The sequence below is a fragment of the Lonchura striata genome, chromosome 22, assembly GCF_046129695.1.
Source record: "Lonchura striata isolate bLonStr1 chromosome 22, bLonStr1.mat, whole genome shotgun sequence".
In the NCBI taxonomy this organism is placed as follows: Eukaryota; Metazoa; Chordata; class Aves; order Passeriformes; family Estrildidae; genus Lonchura; species Lonchura striata.
In genome coordinates this window covers 10,097,286-10,119,365 of record NC_134624.1, presented here as the reverse complement: position 1 = coordinate 10,119,365, position 22,080 = coordinate 10,097,286, and the positions used below count along the sequence as shown (strand labels likewise).

Below are 22,080 nucleotides of genomic sequence, written 5' to 3'. Positions count from 1 at the left end.
TTCTGCATGTTTGGGTTCAAAAGCTGTTGACATCCCAATATTGCTCTCTGCTAAGGTATATCTTCAATTCCTGCCACTATCAGTCAGCAGATAAACATGAATGGTAAACATTGTATGAATGCTGGAAATATATTGTATTTTAATTATTTTATTTGGGTCTAATTTATTTCTGCTAGTTTTAGTGAGTCTTTACAGCTCAGCTGCTTTCACAAAATACAGAATTTTTATGTTTCCCACAAACTTTCTTTTTTATGTCCCAGTAAGAAGTAATCTTTGTATGAGTGTTCTGAAATGGAAACGAGAGAAGTGTTATCTCTAAAAAACTCACACTCTTTTCTCTCTCTTGGATGACACTAGAATCAGTGAAAACACCATAAAATGTATTTTCCCTTGTTTTACCTGATAGCACTGATGGTTAGGGAATTTATGTCTTTAGTTACATGAGTTAATTCTCTTTATGTGTGCAAAAGAAACACATTGATTTGGGGATGTCTGTGCTCAGTTTTTAATCGGTTAAAGTGCAGGGGATCAGGAGCAGTGACTGCAGATGATGGCTCCTGTTAAAGCAGTGTGCTCACAGGAGCTGGGGCAGCAGAGGAGCCCAGCCCTGCATGCCTGGCACTGGGAGAGCCCCAGCAGGCACTGCCCGGCTTTGGGATGGGCTCGGTGGGGCAGTGTGGGATGGCACCGGCTGGTGGGCAGTGCCAGGGGAGCCGGGCTCTCAGGGCCCCGCACGGCGCCTGGCGCTGGTGAAGGGTTTCCAGGGAGCTCTGGCACGAGCTGCAGGAAGGAGTTCAGCGTGCCCCTGTGCTGTGCTCACAGTTGCCAGGTAATGCCCTCAGTCCCAAGGCTCCTATCTCAGAATGGCAAGAAAAAGGCCCTGCATCCAAATCCCTCATTCTCTGCATTTCACTGGCTAAGAGGGAAAAATTCTTTAATTCCCTAGAGCTCTTGTGTAGCTGTTCTTTAAAAAACTATGTCAATAAAAAATATTTTTTCCTCAAATCTGCAGAGCCCTTTTTAGGAGAATAATGACAATTCCACACCCCTTTGTACCATAATCTCAATATTCAGGAAAAAGCAATACCATAATCAAGTAAACAAAATTAATTTTCTTATAAGCAGAACATCCTTTAAAATTATTACAGATTTCTCCTTACTAATTCCCATATCCTGCACTCACATTTTCTATATATTTTTTTTTCTATCTCAAGTACATTTAGGTGTCAATTAAATTTGAAATATCTACATTTGTCAGCATTTCATTTTTGGCCAGCGTGATGTGCTGCTGATTTGTCCATGCATCCTGACACATGAAAAAAGCTCCCGAGATGCAGATCTTCCTCATTAAAACGGAGCCCCCGCTCCGTGCTGCTGCCAGCGCCGTGGAGCGCGTCCCGTCCGCGCGGCACCGGGGCTGGCACGGGATTTACCGGAGCGGCTGGCAGTGCCGGCAGCCCCGGGGCTGGCACGGGCACAGGCTCGGGGCAGCACCAGGGCTGGCACGGGATTTACCGGAGCGGCTGGCAGCGCTGGCAGCCCCGGGGCTGGCCCCGGCACGGGCTCGGGGCAGCACCAGGGCTGACACGGGATTTACCGGAGCGGCTGGCAGCCCCGGGGGCTGCAGTGGCCCCACCTGTCTCCCCATGATACCTGTTACAGAAGGAGAGGGGAAAGAAAGCAGAGCACTGGCTTTAACTGGAATCATGCAGACTGTGATTTACCACCACTGGCCAGAGCCCTGCCACCTGTTAGAGACTTTTTTTTAATTACTTCTAACTTGACTGTGAGTAAAAATTCATTGGCAGTGGCAGGTTGGGCCCTCTTGGGCTGTTAGTTGCAGCATCCAACTTCTCTTTTCCTGCCCTAATGTTTAAGAACTGATTCTCAGTTAACTGCTGAGGAAAGGAACATATACACTTTATGTGACAAACTGCATTTCATACCAGTCTTTGTTCAGCTTAGGTTTTATTCTAGACTGAAGCAGTTTTAAATGTGAAAAATAGATACAAGTAGGAACGGGTGCCCTGGAGTCAGCTCCTCTTGTGCATCAGACTAAATGTCTGTAAAGCAGAGAGGGAGATCTGATGTTTGTCAGAGCTCAGAGGGCCTGAGGAGCAGAGCTGTCTGCAGAACAGAGAGGTGCCCAGCTCTCTAGGGAATGTGGTGGGGAAAGGGGGTTTCTGTATTGTCCTCTGCACTGTGGGGTGGCCGTGGTCCCTTCCCTTGGGCACCCCACGGTGCCCTGCCCCTGAGGGGCTGTGTTCTGTGCCTGGGCAGCAGAGCTCAGCATTCCCAGCCGAGCTCCCTGCTGTGCAGTCACTCAGGGTCAGGATGATCTGGGTCTCTGGAGCCCCTGGTTTCTCCCCTCAGGAGCTGTCACTGTGACTCGGTAACTTCCTTTTCTCTTCCTGTTCCCCAGCCTCGTAAAGCCCATGCGACACTATACAGTCTTCCTCTCTGAGGACTCCTCTGATGATGAATTTCAGCAGGAAGAGGATCCTGTCTCTGGCTTCTCTGAAAACTTTTTCTTCTCTGCTCCTTTCGAATGGTCTATCCTTTACTCTGTGTTCATGCCAGTTTCAAAGAGTGGGGTTTGCGTTGCTCAGGGCATGTGCTCCTGGACTGGGATTTTGGAAATGCTCCTGGGGTCTCTGTACAGTGCTTGATGAATGACCAACATTTCTCCTGCTTGTTTGTCTTGATGTTGAGCAGCATGAAAAAGCATCCTCCTGCATGAAACACTGCAGCACCACACAGCTTATGGACTTCCATCGACTGGAGCTCTGTGGGATGTCACCCTTCCATTTGTCCTTTGTTCCAACATGCTGCTTGTTCTCCTGTCCAATGTCCTTTCACCATTCATTCTTGTGTGGTGTTACTGTGCTTTTGGGTTGTCCTGTGAGCCTTGTTCTAGTGCACTTAGCAGCCTTTTGCTGTGTCACCTGTTTGATCCCAGCCTGTCTGGTCTGTCAGGGAGTACATCCCTGCAGGTGTCCTGTGAGGGCATTGAGTACAATCTGACAATTATACAAGAAGCAGGAAGTTTGTTTGGTCTATTTGTATCCAGCTTTTGAATTTGTAACTTGTACCTTCCGGAGCCTCTGGAACTCTGTCTTGAAAGATGGGGTGTTGGGCAGCTGGGCCAGAACTGCTCATTGGTGCTGTGGCTGGAGGGCTGTGTCCCTGCCCTCGGTGCCTGTGGTAAGGGAAGGAGCACAGCCTGCCCAGGGTGCCCGTGTGAGGTGAGGGGAGCCCTGCAGCTGTGGGCTCAGCTACACTGAATCCCTCTTCCTGCCTATTTGAATATCCCAATCCCAGCAGGCAGCTCTGAGCTGAGCCCTCACTGAATGTCAGCAGAGGATTTGTTATTTCCTAACCTCGCCTGCCTGAGGATTTCTAGAGGATGAAAGGTAGATAAATTGCATGGAGTTGCACTCATTCTTTTAACAATGCAGCCACTGATTTGAGCAGAACCTGTAGGAAGAGGGGCCAGGGTACCGTGAGCTGCTGCTTCAGAAATCCACATGATGCCACATCCAGGCAGTTCAGGGCTGGGAGATGGATGATGCCCAGTCACAACTGAGCAGCTGAAGCCTGGCAGCCACAGCTGGGTAAGACCAGGCTGGAGAAGGAGGCTGCCAGTGGGACAGAGAAGTCTGCAGTTGCTAAAATCCGTTGTGCACTGCAGACACAGGTTCAGAGGCTGACAGGGAAGAGATCTGACTATAGCAGGTGGGATGGGAAGGATCAGTAGGAAAGGGCCAGAAAATGTTCCCATGCTCATGTTTAGGGTGGAGGAGACCAGTTTAGTTTTCAGATATCCCTTGGGGGATTGCAGTGTGACCCACAGTGATGTGAGACTGAAGCCACGGAGGTTTGAGCTCCCTGCCCTGAGGCCATGTGCTGTCACTGTCTGCCCTGTACCTGCAGTGTCCCTGTCCTGCTGTGGGCTCAGTGCCTGCTCTGTGTGTGCTGGGGAGGGAAGCAAGCTGGGCTCTCTGAATTTGCATGATATAGATGTATTATGATAAAATATGGAAAGGGGAGAAGGGTTCTTCCATAGGATGTGTTTTTGCAGGTCTCACAAATATTTTCTTTTAATTGAAAGCTTGTTTAAATGCCACAATACAACTGGCTGCCAGTCAAGTGCCAATCCCCACAGCCATGTCTGGCACTTGTTATTAATTGGATGCACATCATGCTGCTGTTCTCTGTACACACACCAAAATGCAAATGTGCTGGTTCCATTTTCTGCTGAGGTATGTGCAAGAGAAGCATCCTGCTAACTCAGCCTTGGCTGGTAATGTAAAGGAGGTGTCTCCATAATGGATTGTGGTGTTTCTTGATAAGATGACACCAATGAAATCATTGGAACCTGCACAGTGTTCCCAATTATTGCAGGAAAACACTGAGTTATGTTGTGTGCTGAGTTAGCTCGAAGCCTGAGGATGTCAGAGCCTGCAAACACAGGGTGCAGAGGCTGTGCCCAGCCTGAGGGGAGCCCAGACAGTCAGCATGGGGAGCTGGTATCCTATTATCCCTGCTCCAAGAGCTCCCTCCTCAGCCTGGCTGTGTCTGCATGACCACAGCTTTCCTCTGAGCACTTCCCACTTGGCTCTTGCCCTTCTGAGCACCCTCGGATGCCAGGTCCCCTTCTGCATGTGCCCCTGCCCTCAGGCTCTGCTCACAGCCTGCTCTGCATGGAGGACTCTCTGAGTTACGTTTGCCACTGGGGAGCTCTTTGTAACTCATCCAGCTCCTTAGGAAACTGCGTTCAAAACAAAGAATTAGAAATGCAGTCATTTGCAATGTGATTTTTGGTTCTGTGCCAGGCCTCAGCCGTACCGGGCGCTGAAGGAGTCGGACAGTGCCGATGGGGAGGACGTGGGCAGCCCGGAGAAAACGAGAGAGCCGCTGCCCCCGGGCCCTCTGCTCCCCAGCAAGGCCTCAGAAGTCAACCTCCTGGAAGACATCTTCCCCAGCTTGGAAGTAGGAACCCAGCCCCTCAGCCAGGCCAAGAGCCTGGAGGACCTGCGGACACCCAAGGAGGAGGCAGAGCAGCGCTGCTCCTTTGAATACCAGGTCAGGGGCTTCCTGTGCCCTGGGGGTGGCACAGAGCTCATTCTGAGGAACTTTTTCATATTTCTGGGTAAATCCTAATAATAATCATCATCATCATCTGTTTTCCAGAGATTTACTTACATGTTTCAAAATTAATTTCTGAATTAAGAAATGGCTTAAATGGGACTCAGTGATAAGTAACTGTTTCCTCTGAAGCCTTTGCTGCTGAAGGAGGGGATATTTGCCCTGTTCCTCAGAATCTGTTTGTCCAGTGGCCGTCACACATAGCTATCTTTGAAGTTGATGGTCGGCAGTGAGAATGAATAGTTGGTAATTTTCAGGTCCCCTCCAAACTTTTTTTTCGTTTAACCTGGCTATTTTGATCTAAGCATCATTTGAGTAATCCACTTCTGAAGAAACGAGATTGTCTATGAAGGAACATAGCTCAGAAAGTGTTAAATGAAAGCAGACTCCAAGATCTTTAGCTGACATTAAAGAAGCAAATGTCATTTCTACCTTAAAATAATATTGATTTTAGTGTTACATTCAGATATTTCATTTGTCAGCTTATTCCATGCAGCAGTTAAGGCTTACCAGCTTTGTGCCTTGGACACAGGTGTGTGCTCCTCACTGGGATGTGACAAATGCACAACATGTCCCAGCGGAGCAACCCCATGGTGGCAGAGCTGGAATTGGAGCTGCAGAGTCCTGGCTGGATCCTGTCTGTCCTTCCCGGCCACATGCTGTTGTCCCTCTGCACTGCTGGCAGCCTGGGGACGATCCTCTTCCCCCACAGCAGCCCAGACTCACTTCCTGCTTCGTGTTGTGAGGACATTAGTTAGAGTTAATGTTTGTTCCGCTCTCTTACAGAGAATGGATCTTGGTGTGTCTGAGAGGAACAGGATTGTGCCAAGCATGAAACTGTCCCACCCTTACAACAAGCTGTGGAGTATGGGCCATGATGATATGGCTATTCCCACCAAATATTCCCAAAGCTCACCTGAAAGACCCTTGGCTGCCCTGAGCAACATGCCCTCCATCACCAGGAGACCCCAGAGCAGAGACAGTGGTCTGGCTCCTGCAGAAAAGGATGAATCCAGTCCTGCCATTCAAGGGAACATCACCATTCCTAGGCCACAGGGAAGAAAGACTCCAGAACTGGGCATCGTGCCACCACCACCACCAGCACCCAGGGCTTCCAAGCACCAGGCTCCAGCTGGTTCAGCGGAAATCCTCACCCCTCATGGGCGCAGTCACTTGGTTTCAGGTCTTGTCCCAGAGCCCTTTGGGGCTGGGAGTGTGTCCTTAGACCCCGAAGCGCAGCGCTCTGTCAGTTCCTCCTCCCGCCCGTCCCAGCTGCTGTGCGGTGCTGCCGGCAGCGCTGAGATGCTGCAGCCCGTGCGGGTGAAGGCGGAAGGTGCAGGTAACGAGAGCGAGCTCCTGCTGAGCCTGCTGGACCCGCTGAGAACCTCGGCCTGGCCGGGCAGGGCCCCCCAGGGCCCGGCCCCACAGGGCTCGGCCCCCGCTCCCGCCCTCGGCGCCCTGCCAAGTGACTTTGTGCCTCCTCCAGCTGCACCGTTTGCCCGGCCCCTTGGCTATCCTGCCCCAGCTCCACCACCTTTTCTACAGCCTTCCCCAAATCCCTTCACCCAGACACTGCCAGGAGCCCTTCCAGTGTCCCTGGTCAGACCCCCGAGGGGCTCCTTCACCCCCTCCTTAGGTCACGCGTACAGCTCCAGCTTCATAACCCCCACTGCTGGCTTCTACCCGCCACAGAGACCTCAGCCCCACATGGCCACGCTCTCCATGCCAAACCTGTTCAGCCAGGCTCCAGCTGTGCCAGCAGCTGGCTCCTTGCTCCTGCAGAGCCACAGCCCTTCTCCCACCAGCTCCCTCCAGCCAGCGTGTCTGGGTGGTCCCTCCAAACCCCAAACGTTACAGGTGGGGCAGCCCAGCACAAAGGTAGATCCCAAACAAGCCCTGGCTCTTCTGGCCAGTGAACCCCCTCTGGTCCCTGCCAGGCCAGCCAAGGGCTTGGAGTCAGTGTTACTGTCCTCAAAATCTGAGGAGACAAAAGATCCATTTGAAGATCTGTTAAAAAAGACCAAGCAGGACGTGTCACCCACACCAGGTAAGGTGGAGCAGCTCAGAAAGCGATGGGAAACCTTTGAGTGACGTGCCCCATGGCCTTGGTGTCCTTTTGGAAGTGACAGAGGGGTTTTTTGGTTTTTTTGAGCCAGCATAAAACCAAGCATTTCTTTTAAGGAAGGCTGAGCCGGGACCGCTGCAGGACCATCGCTGAGCTGCAACTCAACACGAGAGCTTTTTGCCCACAGGTCAGAGTCCCCCGTTGTCCCAGTCCCTGACACTGCTCTCTCACTCCCCGCCACTGAACCCTGGGATTCCTGCACTGACCAAAGCGTGAGGGGAGGTGGGTTGGGTTGGGTTGGATTGGGATTTCCACACACAGCTTTTCAGGCAGCACTACTGATGCACAAGTTCCTCCCTCCCTGTATTTTCAGTCCTTGGCACGGCTGGAGTGTGACACAGCCCACTCTGCTGGGGTTCATTGGGCCATGGGAATGGGCGTCAGTTTTTCTGGCATTACACAGAGATACAACGTTTTGTTCTCACATGCAAAGTGCAGCAAACCAGTCCACAAGTCACCGAACTCATCCGTTGGTTTCTGTTTGTGCTTATTGAACCCCAGCCACTCCTGGAGCTGTGCTGTCAAATGGACTTTGGTGGCACTTTTGACTCCCCCCCACCCCAAACACCAACAGCCAGGGCAGAGTTGTCACAGGCCTGCAAACCACAGCACAGAGCAGCTGCTCAGGGATTGGTCCTGCATCTCTGTTGGGAAACTGGAAACACCAGCAATTGTTTTCATTTTTTGACTTTGTTTTTGTTAAATGCATCAGAAAATAGAGGCCATAAAGAGTATCCTAGTTCTTATATATGTGTATCTTAATATTATCTATCAATATTATAAATTGCAGTATATGAATGGAATGTAACAATAGCTTACTTGATTATTACAAAGAAGAGATGTGGGGTATGGAGGTTCCCAGCTCCTGAGTGCAGGTGAAGGCCGGTGTGCTGAGGGGCTGAAGCAGGTGTGTCCAGGAGGGGGATCTGGGCTCTGTGGCCTCGCTGGAGCCTCGGGCTGGCCCGCGAGGCACCGAGGGCAGGGGATGCTCAGCTGGGTGTTCTGAGCCCCCCTCTGTGTTCTGCAGATATTTCACACGAGCCTCAGCATCCCCAGGAAAGCTGCTGTCTCTGGCCATTTCTGTTTCACTTTCGTGGTGCTTTTTTGGTTTGTTTTGTATCTGGGCACACTCTGGTGTAAAACCTGTCACTCTGGCAGAAGGAATTGCATCACCATTGAGCCTTTGATAAAGGAAATCATCTTGGACACATGGGGAAATTCTTGTAAAGCTTTATCTGATTTCCAATGTATCTATTTTATTCATGTTATCTTGGAAGTTTTCTTACTCTAGGGAATGGGAATGGCTGTCTCTGTGTTCGAGTCTGGGCAGTACAAAAGAAAAATAATATCTGAAATGCTGCCGGTTTTGGGAAGACCACAGTATTCCAGGAATATTCTGTTTCTGTACAGTGCTGTTCCTCTGACAAGCCATTCACTTGGATTTGTATTTTCTTTTTGTGTTGAAAGACAGATGGGTTTAGTATTGAATAGTAAAATATTTAAAGTCAAAGATACCAGTTCCATTTTATTTGATAGAGTTCAGAATCCTTTAACTGTGAAGAGCCATCAAAGTTTGCAGCTGTGCAGGGGGTGTGGCACAGACCATGATCAGCCATCCAGACAGCAAGGTGTTCTTCAGGAAAGAACAGTCACAAGTCAACAACCAGGTCTGTTTTTAACCAAATTTTATTGTAAATTTCTTTTGTAGGACATTCTAATTATTTACAAATTATAAAATTTACAATTAAAAAAAGAAATCAGGATCATAATAATTAACTACAGCAAGTCCAGTTTTGTGAAAAAATATATTCAAAAATTAAATATCAAAAGAAAGTTAAGTTCATTATTGAAAAAAAAAAACAAAAACACCTTCCATAAATTATTTTGCAGAAATGCTCAAGACACTGACAGAATATTTTAACACTTTGCTAATACTGGCTTTGGGTGCTTGGACTGCAGCCCTGAGGAGCTGCTGCCAGGGCACGGCCGGACCTGCCGGGGCTCCAGGGATTTGTACCTTGCAGGAACTGCAGGAGCTCGGGGAGCTCTGGGAACACGGCCGGGTGTTCAGCACCCACGGGCTGGAGGAACAGGGGCTCCAGATCCTGCTGCTGCCTCTTTCTGTGCAGAGCAAACACCAAATGGGGAGTGGAGCGAAAAAGCAGAAGCAGGACCTGCCCTGGGGTGCTGGGACAGAGGAGGCAGAGACCCCTGAGCCCCCCTGAGGTTATTGCACCCCTGGGCTGCAGGAAACCACAGCAGCTTTGCCTGGCAGCACAGGGCCCAGGGCTGTGCCCGCCCCTGCTCTGCCAGCCCGCATTGTCCTGGCACAGCTCTGCTGCCCTGCAGCCTCCTGTGCACAAAGCCACAGGAAAACCCCCCTCACCTGCTCCTAAAGCCCCCCTGCCCCAAGGGGACCGGGCAGTGCCACTGGCTCTGCTCCCAAAGTGTGCTGGACCTCCTGAAAGAGCAGCTGGAAAATGCCCAGAGCAAACCAGTGACAGGAACAGTGCCAGCAGGGTCACTGCTGCTGAACAGAGGAAAGCAGCCACAGGCTCCCACCTGCAGCCAGGGCATCCCTGTCACTGCCAGCTCCAGCTGCCTCCCAGACACAGCTGGGCTCACACCTTTGACTCTTCTCCAGTACCAGAGGGAAACTGATCTTACAAACAAAATACTGTCTGTCTCCCACTCCTGTTTTTTTGTATTTTCTAAAATTTTTCTTCTGTCAGCAGCTGCCTGTTGCAGAGACCTGTTCTTACACAGACACACCTGTTCTTAAACGAACAGATGTGAGCAGCAGTTCCATGCCCCTCCCTTTGCATGGAATTACAGAAACATTTACAGCTACAGTAGGAAAAAAAAAAAAAATCCAAAAGCAGACCAGAATAAACAGCATTTTCTTGTGGCAATGAGCTACAGTGGGCAGGTTCCCACCGTGATTTTTAATAGTATTTTGGAGATTAAAAAGCAGATAATGTTCTAAAATATTCCATATTGATAGTTCTTGTGATTATCCTGAAACACTAATGACTTTAGACCGTACCTGGCCTGCTCTGCTGCATTTCCTTCCACAGCCTCTGCCACATTATGCTAAAGAAGAAACAGCACATTCGACAGCTAAAACAGTAATGCAGGAGAAGTGAAGCCACAAAATCAAACCCCTTTTTAGTGCAGTGGAAATCAGATGCTGTGTCACTTACACCAACCCTCGTTTCGGTTAAAAGCTTGGTTAACTAAATTCCACTCTCCTGTACCAACAAGCCCAAACCTGTCAGTCCAGAGAGGTCACTTCTAGAATTCTTTGCTTCTCCCCTCCTCACCTCAGCAAGTACCTCCTGATGCTCAGCCCCTGGCTCTCACAAGGTCAGCTCCATGGCCCAGGCAGCTCAGGGAGTGGTGGAGCTGGATCAGACAAGGAAATGTTCTCCTTCCACAAAGGTTAAACTGTAACTGGCACCTCAGGATCAGAAAGGCACTTGAAATATTCCTGTGGTTTGGTCTAATCTCAGAGAAAGCTCCAGCAGCCATGTCCAGCACAGCCCAGTTGGACTTACTGCCATGCCAGCTCTGGCCCAGCTGGAAGGACAGCAGCAGCTCTAGGAAGGATTTCCCAGCACTCACTCACCTGGCTTAGCCTTGCAGAGGAGCCACAGGTATGTGTCTTTTTGAGAAAACCTGATTATTCACATTATTTCTGAAATTCTCCTTCACTGGACCTGCCTCAGGGTGGTTTTTCTGCTGCCTGCAGGAGCAGGAGCCCAGCTGGCTCTGGTGTGACACAGCCCTGTCTTCTGTCTGGTTCCCTGTCCCCCTGTGCCACAGCCACTGCTGCCTCCCCTGGCCCTCAGCAGTGGGGCTTTTGCCACCAGAGCAGTTTGCTAGGAATGCTTCATGGGATGAGCTGCGGTGAGCAGCCTGCTGGGGCAGTGCCAGTGGGCAGTGCCAGTGGCCTGCAGAGCTGTGCCCCCTGCCCACGGCCCCGGGCAGCGCCTGCAGCAGCTCCGTGCATGCGTGACCCCGGCTCAGATCAGGCGCTCGGTCGGGGGCATCTTGATCACGTTCCACATTTCCACTCGGGCCCCGTCCTTCTCCTGCCGGCTCGGGCTGTAGGTTCCCTGAGTCGCTCTCCTCCTCTTCATGGCAATGGCCGTGGCTATAACCAGTGCAAGGAGCAGGGCAGCGCCCGCAGCCCCGACTGCTCCCACCACGGAGGAGTGGCTGAGGTGTGCCCACACTCGCTGCTGTGGTAGAACAGGGAGTTACTCAGAGCTTCCAGCAGGACACTGCTGCATTTCACACCCCTCAGCCCCCGGTGCCTCCCTCAGCTGCGCTGTGCTGGCAGCGGTGTAGGACAGGAGCTCCCTCTTCCCTTGTCCCACAGAGCCCAGGGAATGCACAGGAGGCTGGTGTCCCCTTTCCTGCTCCCCTCTCCCCTCAGTGCACACCCAAAGTCCAGCATCTGTGTCCCAAAACCCCGGAATCCTGCCTGTCCCTTCCCTGCATGGTACCCATGGGAATGTCTAACAGCACCATGGCATTCAATGCTGATTAATACAAGGATTTTGATCATTCCTGACAATTCCCTGTAGCACAGGGCTGTCACAGGGAGGTCACAGCTGCTGTTGCTGTTGAAGACTCTGAAAACCTCACACACCTGAGCTGAGAGAGTCTGAATGTTTTTCAGCTGTTGGCAAAACCAGAGCAGAATACACAAACCAGCCTTGACCTTCCCAGCCTTGAGTGGGACTCCGGGAGCTGAACCTGCACAGGTGCCTCAGGTCACCCTGCCTTGGAAAGCAGATTTAATGTGCCTCTCCTGCCTGGGAGGGGACAGGCCAGAGCACTTCAGCTCCTGAGATGAGCCACAGGCAGCCTGGCAGGGCAGGAGGGAGGGCTCCACGGGAGCCACCGGTGTGCAACAGTGCCGGCCGGCTGGGGCCGTGCCCTGGCCCCACGTGTGACATCCGTTCTTCATGAGCAGCCTTAGGGGAACGGGATGGGCTGGGTCTGTGCTGGGTCTGTGCTGGGTCTGGGCTGGGTCTGTGCTGGAAGAGCTCCAGCTCCGGGCAGACCTTGCAGGTGCAGGTCCTGCACGGCAGGGCCTAGATTAGGCGCTCTTCGGGTGGCACCTTTAGGACACTGTCCATCTCCAGCCGAGCTCCTGCCACCTCCTGCTGGCTCGGGCTGTAGGTCCCCTCGGACTGGCGCCTCTTCCTTGCCGTGAGAACCATGAATATGAGACCAATACTGAGGAGCAGCACAGAGCCACAGGCTACAGGGACAGCTACTTCAATTAGTGGGGAGGGGAAGAGAGCACCTGGAGTCCCTTTCTGTAAAAGAAATTAATGGAGAAACAATGAAACCCCAGTGGTTACAATAACTGCAATAACTGACCAAAATGGTCAGAGGGAAAAAGGTTTTAAGAAAAGCAAAAAAAAGCACTTTTTCACAGCAAGACAGCCCCTTAAGATGTAAATGCCAGTTTACTCAGCATCTACAGTGGGAGCCTTTAAAGGTGACCTCTTATCAATATCAGACTAAAATACACAGGTGACACTGGCAAAGTTGTGACCAAAAAAAAAAAAGAAAAAGTTGCCAAAAAAAAAAACCCAAAACCCACAAAACCAAAAAAAAAAAAAAAAACCCACAAAAAACTTCAATGATGCCTGTAATGGCAAAGCAGAGAATTGATTAAGCTGTTAAACTGAAACAGAAATGCAGAACTTGCAGCAGGAAGGGGAAGATGTTGAAGAGGTCAGGACATGGATGGGAGATGGAGATGATATAAAACCCAAGTACTGAGGAGAGAAATGAGAATTCCCTAGATTCTGGTGGAATCAAGAAAGGAATGGAAGACAACAACATAACTAAAACAACTGTGTAATTTTTGTCATGAAACAAAGTTTTAAATTACAACAAGCTTAAAAATTAGATATTTCTTATTGCTAACAGTGGCATCGGCCAACTTACAGCTAAAACCAAAATAATTCAAGCTGCATTATTTACAGTTTTTAGATGCCATTCAGTCTGTGCTCATGTCACAGAGGAAAGAAGGAACATTCCCAGGGGATCTGGAAGCCCTTTGCCCTTTCAAATGCCTGAAGTCCAGGTGGATTCCCTGAGCCTGTCCAAACCTGAGCACTGTGCGGGGTTAGTTCTGGACCATGCGGGTCAGTCCTGCACCACGAGGGCCCAGCAGGGCAGCCCTGGAGCTGCTGCTGTGGGAGGAGAGAGCAAAGGGAGCTCAGCTGAGCTCCATCTGTCCCTGCTGGTGCTGAGCACCATCCCCAGCCCTCCCTGCCCCACCAGGGGCCTGGCTGTGCAGGAGGGAAAGGAAAGAGTGAAGAAAAGCAAGGGGAGGGTGATGGAAATGAATACAAGGAATCCACAGAAGTGTCCTGGGACAGAGGAGATAGAGATGCCTGAAGGAGTCTGTGCATGCAAGCTGGAAATGTCAGGGTGACCTTGGCACATGCATTAGAGCCCTGGATAACAGCAACAGCAGCAAACCCCACCTGGCACAGAGCCCTTTCCATGCAGGATGGGTTAGTACATTCCCAGGTTACCCAAAAAGCTGCCTGTCCATGCAACAGCTTCCCAGAGAAAGCAGGGGTATGGATCCCATCTCCCCCCAGGAAGGATCCCAGCCCCACCCCAAACACTTGGATTACGTACAAGGGGATGGCCCAGCTGGGCCGGGGCAGCAGCAGCTCAGGGACAGGACTCAGCTGTTTCACACACACCTGAACCACTCTTGGCCTGACTTAGTCCAACTTCCCTCTCCAAACATCCATTTCTATTCAGATGATCTTTGGAGAGGGAAAGTGTTTAGTAACTCTTATCCAAGATAAAACATCAAATTAAATTCCTCTCTCCAGGAACTTGGGTCAACTGCAGGAGTTGGATTTCTGTCCAAAGAGTTGTGAAATCTATGGAGATGTGCAGAGACAGCCCCAAAAGCCATATGGCAGCACATGCAGATACTGAGGAGCATTTACTGCAGTTCTTTATATGCTGGAGCCCAATAAGCAGCAGCACTGCAGAGAAAAAAAGCCATTCAGGATTCCCCAACTGTGCTTTAGGCAGGACAGGAGCAGGAAGAGCCCCAGCAGAGCCCGAGGCCCGCTCAGCGCGGGGCCAGGCAGAGGCGCGGCGGGCGGTGCTTACGTTGATGTCGCAGCGCTCGCCGGTGTAGCTGGCGCTGCACACGCACTCGTATCTGTTCTCGGAGTCCTGGCACGTGCCCCCGTTCTGGCACGGGTTGGGGTCACACTCGTTTATGTTGATTTGACAGCTGGAAAGGAAGAGTGGTTTAGAATTGTCATAGAACACAAGATCATCCAGTCTAAAAAAGCCTCTTTTGTTTGAAAAGGGCCCATTGCAGCTTCTCCAGGTGCTTTCTCTGGAGTCAACTTGAAATTCTCCCCTGTTCACACCAACCCGCCTGTTGTGGGTTCTATGGGACTGAGGCCAGCACAGGTCTCCAGCACAGGTAGTGTGCTTGAAAAAATCTTGGAAGCTGTTCTACTGCAAAAACTGGTTGGCAGCTGGATGATCTAAAGCCTCTCTCTGCTCCAAGCAACAGCTCGTGTTCCCATTAGGAGCAGCTGTTTGACTGGCATGACAACATGGAGGAGGGTGAAGCAGTGGCCCTGCTCTGGCACCCACTTAGATCAGGACTGCAGCACGGGATCCCAAAACAGCACTTACTTCCTTCCAGTGAAGCCAGGCCTGCAGGAGCAGTTGGCTCCCCAGCTCTCGGTGATGCACCTGCCACCGTTCAAACAGGTGAAGTTCTTGCCACACTGCTGAGGGGGAAATGGCCACCTGGGGAGAGCAAGAGACAGGTTTTATAGCACTCAGGTTTTGGGGAAGGACAGAGTGTTCTGGGGCTCAGGGGGAATGGGGCTGGCAAGGGTCATAAACAGAGTCCTTGGTACTTCTAGGAAGGAGTTTGACATAAGTGAGAAAGGGAATAGTCTCAGAAATAATCCATAACATCAGAGTATTCCTTGGATCATGCCCTGAACAGACAGGAGCTCTATCAGTACTCAGACAGGCCTGTTCTTGCTAATGAAAATACAGGCAGGGACAGGACATTGCTGGGACAGTACAGCCAGGCCCCAGGAAGGATAATGCCAGTACTGGGTAACTGTCTGTCCCAGCATGCAGCAGGAACAACAGGAAAATCATCCTGGATAGATCAGATAACTGAAATGCAGCCATGTCAGTATTTAACTCCATGCTCCATTTGAACTGGCACAAGATGTTTTGTTTTAAATCAGCACAGGAATATGGCAGAGGGGAATCAAGTCACAGAGAAGATGGATATCTTGGGGAGTGCTAGAGGAAAATGACAACAGGCCAGAGTATGTGCCCTTCAAACAGCTGTGAAAGGTAGAACAGGGATACCCACATCAAAAGGAACTGTACAAGGCTGAGCCCCTGTCAGTGAGAGTTTGGACCTGGACAGCACCTTCCAAGTCACAGCAGGTTCTTTACCTACGAGATGCTTGCAATGAAAAGTTTTCCCAAAGTAAAAGTCCAGTTTATCTGGAGGCTCCTCTGCCCCCTGTATCAGCACAGCCCCAGCACTTACTCGCAGCGAGGTCCGGAGAACTGCGGGGGGCACTTGCAGGAGTATCCGTAAACGCCATCGACGCAGGTGGCGCCGTTCAGGCACTGGTGCCGCACGCAGTCGTCCACGTTGATGTCGCACCTCTTGCCGATGAAGCCGCGGAAGCACTCGCACTGGAAGTCTGCCACGGCATCCACGCAGGCCCCGTGGACACAGGGGCTGGGCTGGCAGTCATCGATGTTGGCCTCGCAGCGCTGCCCCGCCCAGCCCGCGCCGCAGCCGCAGCGGAAGGCGTTGAACAGGTCCTCGCAGGTGCCGGCGTTGAGGCAGGGGCTGGAGGCGCACACGTCGGCCCCGGAGCAGCCCAGCTGCACGCTGCCCGGGCCGGCCCGCTGGAACTGCTCGGCCTGCGGGTACGGCCGCTGGGGCGGGAAGGGCAGGAAGATCCCCCCGATCTGCACCCGGCCCAGGCAGCCGGTGAAATTTTCAGCCAAAACGACCGACACGTTGTTCTTGAGGAAGTCCAAGCTGCCGGCGCTTCCCTGCAGAGTCACGTTCACTGCCCCATCCAAGCGGAGCAGCCACCGGGAAGAGAGCACGGCCGGCTCCTCCATGGACACGGAGACGCTGTGCCAGGCCCCATCTGCGACGGGCTGCGGGCTCAGGAAGCTGACACCCTCAATGCTGTTCCCAGTCCTGATGTCAACAAGCAGGGAGGAATTCTTAATGGCTACCTGGAGGGAATCCACCTCTTCCACAGCCTGAAGCAAAACAGCATCTTCATCTCTGGTTCTGAAATCCATGTGCAGGCTGCTCAGAGTTCTGGTCACTGATGTGCTGGTGGTAAATTCTACGGCAGCGTAACTATTAAATGTTGCATTAGCCAGACCTATAAATAAAGGGGGAGAGCACGAGGGATTTCAAAGACAGTTGGTATCCTGTTCGAGCCAGACCAGCAGCACACCCCTGGCAGGTTCTCTCCCTAAGAATCCCTAAGCTTAGTGTGAGCAGGATTACAGTCGAGCTGCTGGCAACCTTAAAGCTCTTCCTGTTTACAACTGCACCTCCTGTAATAATATCCAGCTCTCAGGCAGCAATTTCCACTCCTCAGCCGTGCTCTGTCACACCCAGGGCGAGCGCACGGAGCCCATGCTGCCTGCAGCAGGAGGTGCCTGGGCACCACTCCGTGCCCTCCTTGCAGTATGTGTTTGTATTGTTTTCAACAGCAGTCTGGGAACGTTGATTATAGACAGGGAATGGGGGGGATTTTACCAACACACAAGCAGGAGAACAGAACTTACACACATATCCTGCCACAACGTCTATGCAGGTGGTGGCTTCAGGACATGGGTCACTTTCACACCAGACTTTCTCTTCACAAAATTTCCCAGTGAAATTTGCTGGACAGCTGCAACGGAAATCATTCCAAGTGACAATGCATCTGCCACCATTCTGACATGGCTCAGACTGAAAAACAAAACAGGGGAATTTAGAGGCAGAGTAATTAATCTTGAGGTCTAAGAAAGTTTGGTAGAATTGTGATGATGAAGATGAGCACAAGCAGCATTTTAATCAAGAGAGGAGGGAAATGGAACAATGACTCAAGAGCAGTAAGGGAAGCACAAGGGTCTCTGTACAAGAAATTCCTGAGCCCTGCTCCCCCCTGTGCTGACCAGCAGGAATGCCAGCAATTTGGCAAAGAACAATGCACAAAAGCACAGGTGAGGAATGGATGAAACAAATTGTGGTGCTTCCAAGAAGCTCACAAAGTTCTGTCACCAGAAGGAACACCCCTAACACCACAGGTGTGACAACACTTCAGAGCACCATAAGCAAGAAGGGCAAGATTAGGGGTGTAGCCTCCCCATCACCAGGTGTGGCACAGAGGAGAGCCAGGCTCTGATCCTTGTTGTTGAAATGGCAGATTCTTGGGGAAGAGGTGGTTGTGCAATTGGAACAGGATGAAGGGAGGGGGCTGGCAAGATTACAGGTTAGGGAGGGGAGTCTGGAACCTATGTGGGCTCAGCAAAGTGGAGATGGGCAGCACAAAAGCCACCACTCAAGTTCTAAAACCACAAAAACTACAGGGTAGCTTGAGAAAACTCAGTGTTTAAATCATATGTAGCATACTGAGTGAGGTGAGAGCACAGAGAACCATGTCAGTACATCAATACATCAAAAACCTCCTCATTCTGGTATCAGCAACAGTCATAGACTTTTGTATAATAACCCCTGCACACACAGAGACAAACACAACACAGCACAAACCTTGCAGGTGTCATCAGAGACGCAGCCATTCACAAGATTTCCAGTTTGAGTCCTATTGAGTTCCTCTGGCAAACTGTCATTCTCCACCGGGAAAAACTGTATCTGGTGGTTGTTGAGTTGGATGTCCTGCAAACAGCCCTTGAAATAGCCCCCCCAGAGCTCAGCACTGCCGGGGCTCGGGTGCCCCCCAATGAACACTTCAGAGCCAGCTCCCAGGGCTTGTGCTGGCAGCTGCCCCAGCTCCACAAACGAGTCTGACTGCAGAGCACCAACAGAGCCTCCTTGGAAAGACAGGGCTATCAAATGTCTTCTCCCATCAACCACATTCCCTGGAAAGGTCACGGTGTCCGAAGGTGACATCTCTATGCTCAGCTGGCCATCCCTGAGGTACAGGGTGAGGCAGGGGCCTGTCCCATTGCACACCTGCAGTAACAAACCATCGGGCTTCCGGCTCCGCAGGAAAAAGGAGACATTGAAGTCTGCACCAAGGCTGTCAGAAAGGGTGAAAGAGGCAAAGCTGGTGGAATTCTCTAGGCCAAATGTTGCTGCTGGGCGCTCTGGAAGAGAAAAGAAACAAACTTCAGCCCGGAGATAAAGGGAATGCAGCTGGCACAGGGATGCAGCTCCTTAGGAACGGGGCAAAGGTCTCTTCTCAACGATTTTCACGTGTGTCAGGGTAATGATGCTCCTCCCCACAGGTCTGTGGCACTAAGAAGAGGTGACTGTGTCCTTGCTTCCTCTGGAGTGCACAAATTCAAGTATCTAAGTAGCATGAGAGTGAAATACAGCTCTAAGAGCCCTTGCCAATCCAGCAGATTTACTCAAGGTCTTTCGAGATACAGAGTTGCTTTTAAATTTTGTAAATTTGGTAACAGCAGTACATGCCATATTTAGGGCTCAGAAGAGTTGGAAAAAAACCCCAGTACTAATAGAAGCCTTACAGGAGCAAAGAATGCAAATAGATATGATTTTAACTCAAAATTGTCCAATAGCTTCCTTCAACAAAGCAATACATTCCTATCATCTTCAATTCAGAAGCCCAAGATCAAGTTTTCACAGTAAAACAATTTCCCTGCTCCCCTGCATTCATACAGATCTGTTAAAAGGTGAAGTCAGAGCCTCTGGCTCTACCAGGAATAACCTGCATCACAAAACTGACAGTCATTCCTGCAGGAGCAAACAACAGGAAAGGGATCAATTAGAATTTTATTCACAGAGGCTTTTGCTTTCTTTTTCCCCCATGTCAAATAGAAAGTCCTGTTTCCAGATCCAACATCCAAGCTTCTCCAGTACCCGTGGAGCTGGCAGGTGTCAATCCCGTGGCACTTACCATATGAGCAAGCTGGGCCTCCATAGGGCCTGGCACAGTCACACCTGAAGGTGGCCCAAAGGTCCACACAGAGCCCTCCGTGGAAGCAGGGCTGGGACAGGCACCACTCGGTGCGGTCGCAGCCCGGCCTCGCCGGGGACGGCTCCCCCAGCGGCAGATCCGCCGGCACAACGGCCTCGGCGTCCACCTGCAGGTCTTCCAGGCAGCCCACAAAGCCTTGCTGGCTCCGAGTGTTGTTGGCCATTGGATCCTCAGCACCTCCAATATACAGATTCAGGAAGGCTTGTGGGATCACAGCAGTGCCCGGTGGGACAGGAGAGCTCTGCAGGCAGACCCCGGCCTCACAAGAGCCGTGCCAGAGCTTCAGCTGCACCGTGCTGTGCACAACAACTTCCACTTTATGCCACTGGCCATCGTCCACTCTCAGCCCCTTCAGGAGCAGCGGGTACCCAACATCCTCCCTCTTCAGCTCTGCATGCAGGATGCCATCCAAGAGCTCCAGGAACAAGTACTCAGCTCCACGGCCTCGGTAAAAAAGGACAGCGCTGGGCAAAGTGGTTCGGAAGCGGAGGGACACGCTGGCTCCTCCTGCGCCCCTCCCGCTCGCACTGTTCTCGGGCAGCTCAATGAGGAGATACCCTCTGGAAGCAAAGGAGAACGTTGTTGGTGTCGAGCACGTGGCATCAGAAAAACCAGGCTGGCACTGGCACAGGTGGCCGTGGCTCTCAGCTTGGTAGGTTGGGATGCACAAGGCCTCGTTCTGGCAGCCGTGCGTCTGGCACCCAGTGAGCTGGACAGAGCAGTTCTTCCCTCCCCACATAATGCCATCCTGGCCAGGGGCACAGTGGCAGGAATAGTCAGCAATGCCATCCTCACAGACAGCTCCATTCTTGCAGGGACCCTCCTCACACTCATTGATGTTAACAGCACATTCCACACCTGTGAAAGAGATTTAGAGATGGGATCTCACCGTGGGACTGGGACACCCTCCCAGAGCCTGCCGGGCACAGCCCTCCCCAGTTCTCTCCAGGGAGCAGCTGCCAGCAGGAGCCCCACACTCACTCAGAGGGTCCTGCAATGATGCAAGAGCAAGAAAACCAAACTCCTGTGTCCTCCCAGGTGCTATTTATTGAGCTTTGGGCTGTCAGCCCAAATCCCCCCACCAACTTCTGTCCTGTCCCAAGCTCAAACCCCACAGGCAATCAACGTGAAGAAGCTATGAAAGGACCAAAACAGCACAGACAAGGAATTAATGCTTTTTTCTCAGTAGATTTGGTATGTTGAAAGACCAGGTAGGTCTGTAGATTTGGTATGTTGAAAGACCAGGTAGGTCTGTAGATCTGACTGGAGCATGTTCCAGGCACCAGTGTTGCAGACAGCAGCAAAATGGGAAGTTACTGGAAAGCCTCAGTTAAAAAAATCCAATTCCAACATGACCCATCAGTTGTAAAACTCACAAAACCCAATTCATTACCAAACAACAAACACAACATGCTTCACAGGCACTGTGCCATGCTGGCACTAAGCTGATTTCAGTTCTGCCCAGTCCTGCAGAAATGAACTGGGTGAGGTCCTGCACTGCCATTCTGTCTCCTGGCAGCACATGGATCCCAATGGGGCTCAAGTAAATTACCAGATCTGGCTAATGAAAATCTGCTGTCATTTTCCTGAGCATCCCAGACTGACAGAGGAGCCCTGAACCAGTTCACTTTATCTAGCCTATAACATCGGTTTTCACTAATCTTCAGAGACAGTCCCACAGATAAACCAAGCATGGATTATCCCAATCTAATAGCATTACACCCGATCCAGCCAGCAAGCACAACGAGGGCAGCAGGAAGAAAAAGAAGGAATTCACACACAAAGGAGGGGAATCAAAACACAAAGGACATTTGTAAAGAAAAGCCACTAGACAGAATGTGCATGTCAAAGAGATTAGAAAGCTGCCTGGAGCAGAGAGATGAGGGGAGATGGGGCACTAGGAGCACTGAAGCTGGACTTGATGTGTGATTAAAAATAAAAACTTAGCAAAGGTACAGGTTCTTGAATATTTGAATTGATGGTTTGTCCCCTGAGCTCTGCAGAGAGACGAGCACCAGCTTCCAGCTCCAAACTGTCAGATTGTGCCAGTGTAGGGACAGAGCTCTGGGGAGCACTGAAAGAGAAATGCAAAGCTCTAGTTCTCTACTTTCCAGATGTGCCAGAGCTGTTCTGTAAGCAACAGTGTCTTCAGCACAGCCCTCTTCCTCTTACTATTGGGCTTGCTCAGCAAAGGAACAGCAGGGACGGAATTGAGATTGCAGCACAAAGCTATGAAGGAAATGTGTTGGAATAAATAGAGTATAAGGGACATCACTGGGCCTGGAGAGTCCCAGTCTGGGAGAAGATGGGGGTGGGTTTTCTCAGACAGTTCTCCAAGCTGCAGGAGGCAAGTCTGCAGTCAGACTAAAGGGGAGAGGCTGAATAAGGAAAGACAGGTTTGCTTCAGTCCCGAATCCTAAGATGCTGCTGTTTCAGAGCAGAGCTGCTGATATTTACCAAGACAAGGAGGGGAAGATAACATTGGTTTGGATAACAAAAGGAGAGATGCCTTGAATTTTTGCATTTCTGAGAAGGCTGGGAGGCAGG

General features: G+C 51.1%; 2 protein-coding genes across 6 annotated transcripts in view; one reads left to right on the top strand and one right to left on the bottom strand.

The window, feature by feature from the left end:
• DENND1A (DENN domain containing 1A) overlaps positions 1-8,783 on the top strand; it is a 151,917-nt gene extending 143,134 nt beyond the window's left edge. For 2 of the 4 annotated variants that reach the window (XM_021543690.2, XM_077787931.1), the window contains 3 exons: positions 2,423-2,551; positions 4,836-5,085; positions 5,935-8,783. In XM_021543690.2, coding sequence (XP_021399365.2) covers positions 2,423-2,551; positions 4,836-5,085; positions 5,935-7,239 — 1,684 coding nt within the window. In that variant the 3' untranslated portion in view covers positions 7,240-8,783. The remainder of the gene's footprint in view (positions 1-2,422; positions 2,552-4,835; positions 5,086-5,934) is intronic. The other 2 variants (XM_021543691.2, XM_077787932.1) reach the window with 1 other exon arrangement.
• A 1,955-nt stretch (positions 8,784-10,738) lies between these two features.
• Positions 10,739-22,080, bottom strand: part of CRB2 (crumbs cell polarity complex component 2) — a 31,849-nt gene continuing 20,507 nt past the window's right edge. Inside the window, exons 5-11 of one of the 2 annotated variants that reach the window (XM_077787930.1) lie at positions 19,453-20,391; positions 18,123-18,679; positions 17,156-17,321; positions 15,876-16,743; positions 14,987-15,103; positions 14,444-14,570; positions 10,739-11,514 (exon numbers count right to left, since the gene is read on the bottom strand). In XM_077787930.1, the coding sequence (XP_077644056.1) occupies positions 11,299-11,514; positions 14,444-14,570; positions 14,987-15,103; positions 15,876-16,743; positions 17,156-17,321; positions 18,123-18,679; positions 19,453-20,391 (2,990 nt within the window). In that variant the 3' untranslated portion in view covers positions 10,739-11,298. Of the gene's footprint in view, positions 11,515-12,279; positions 12,607-14,443; positions 14,571-14,986; positions 15,104-15,875; positions 16,744-17,155; positions 17,322-18,122; positions 18,680-19,452; positions 20,392-22,080 lie in introns of those variants that run through there. The other variant, XM_021543780.3, reaches the window with a different exon arrangement.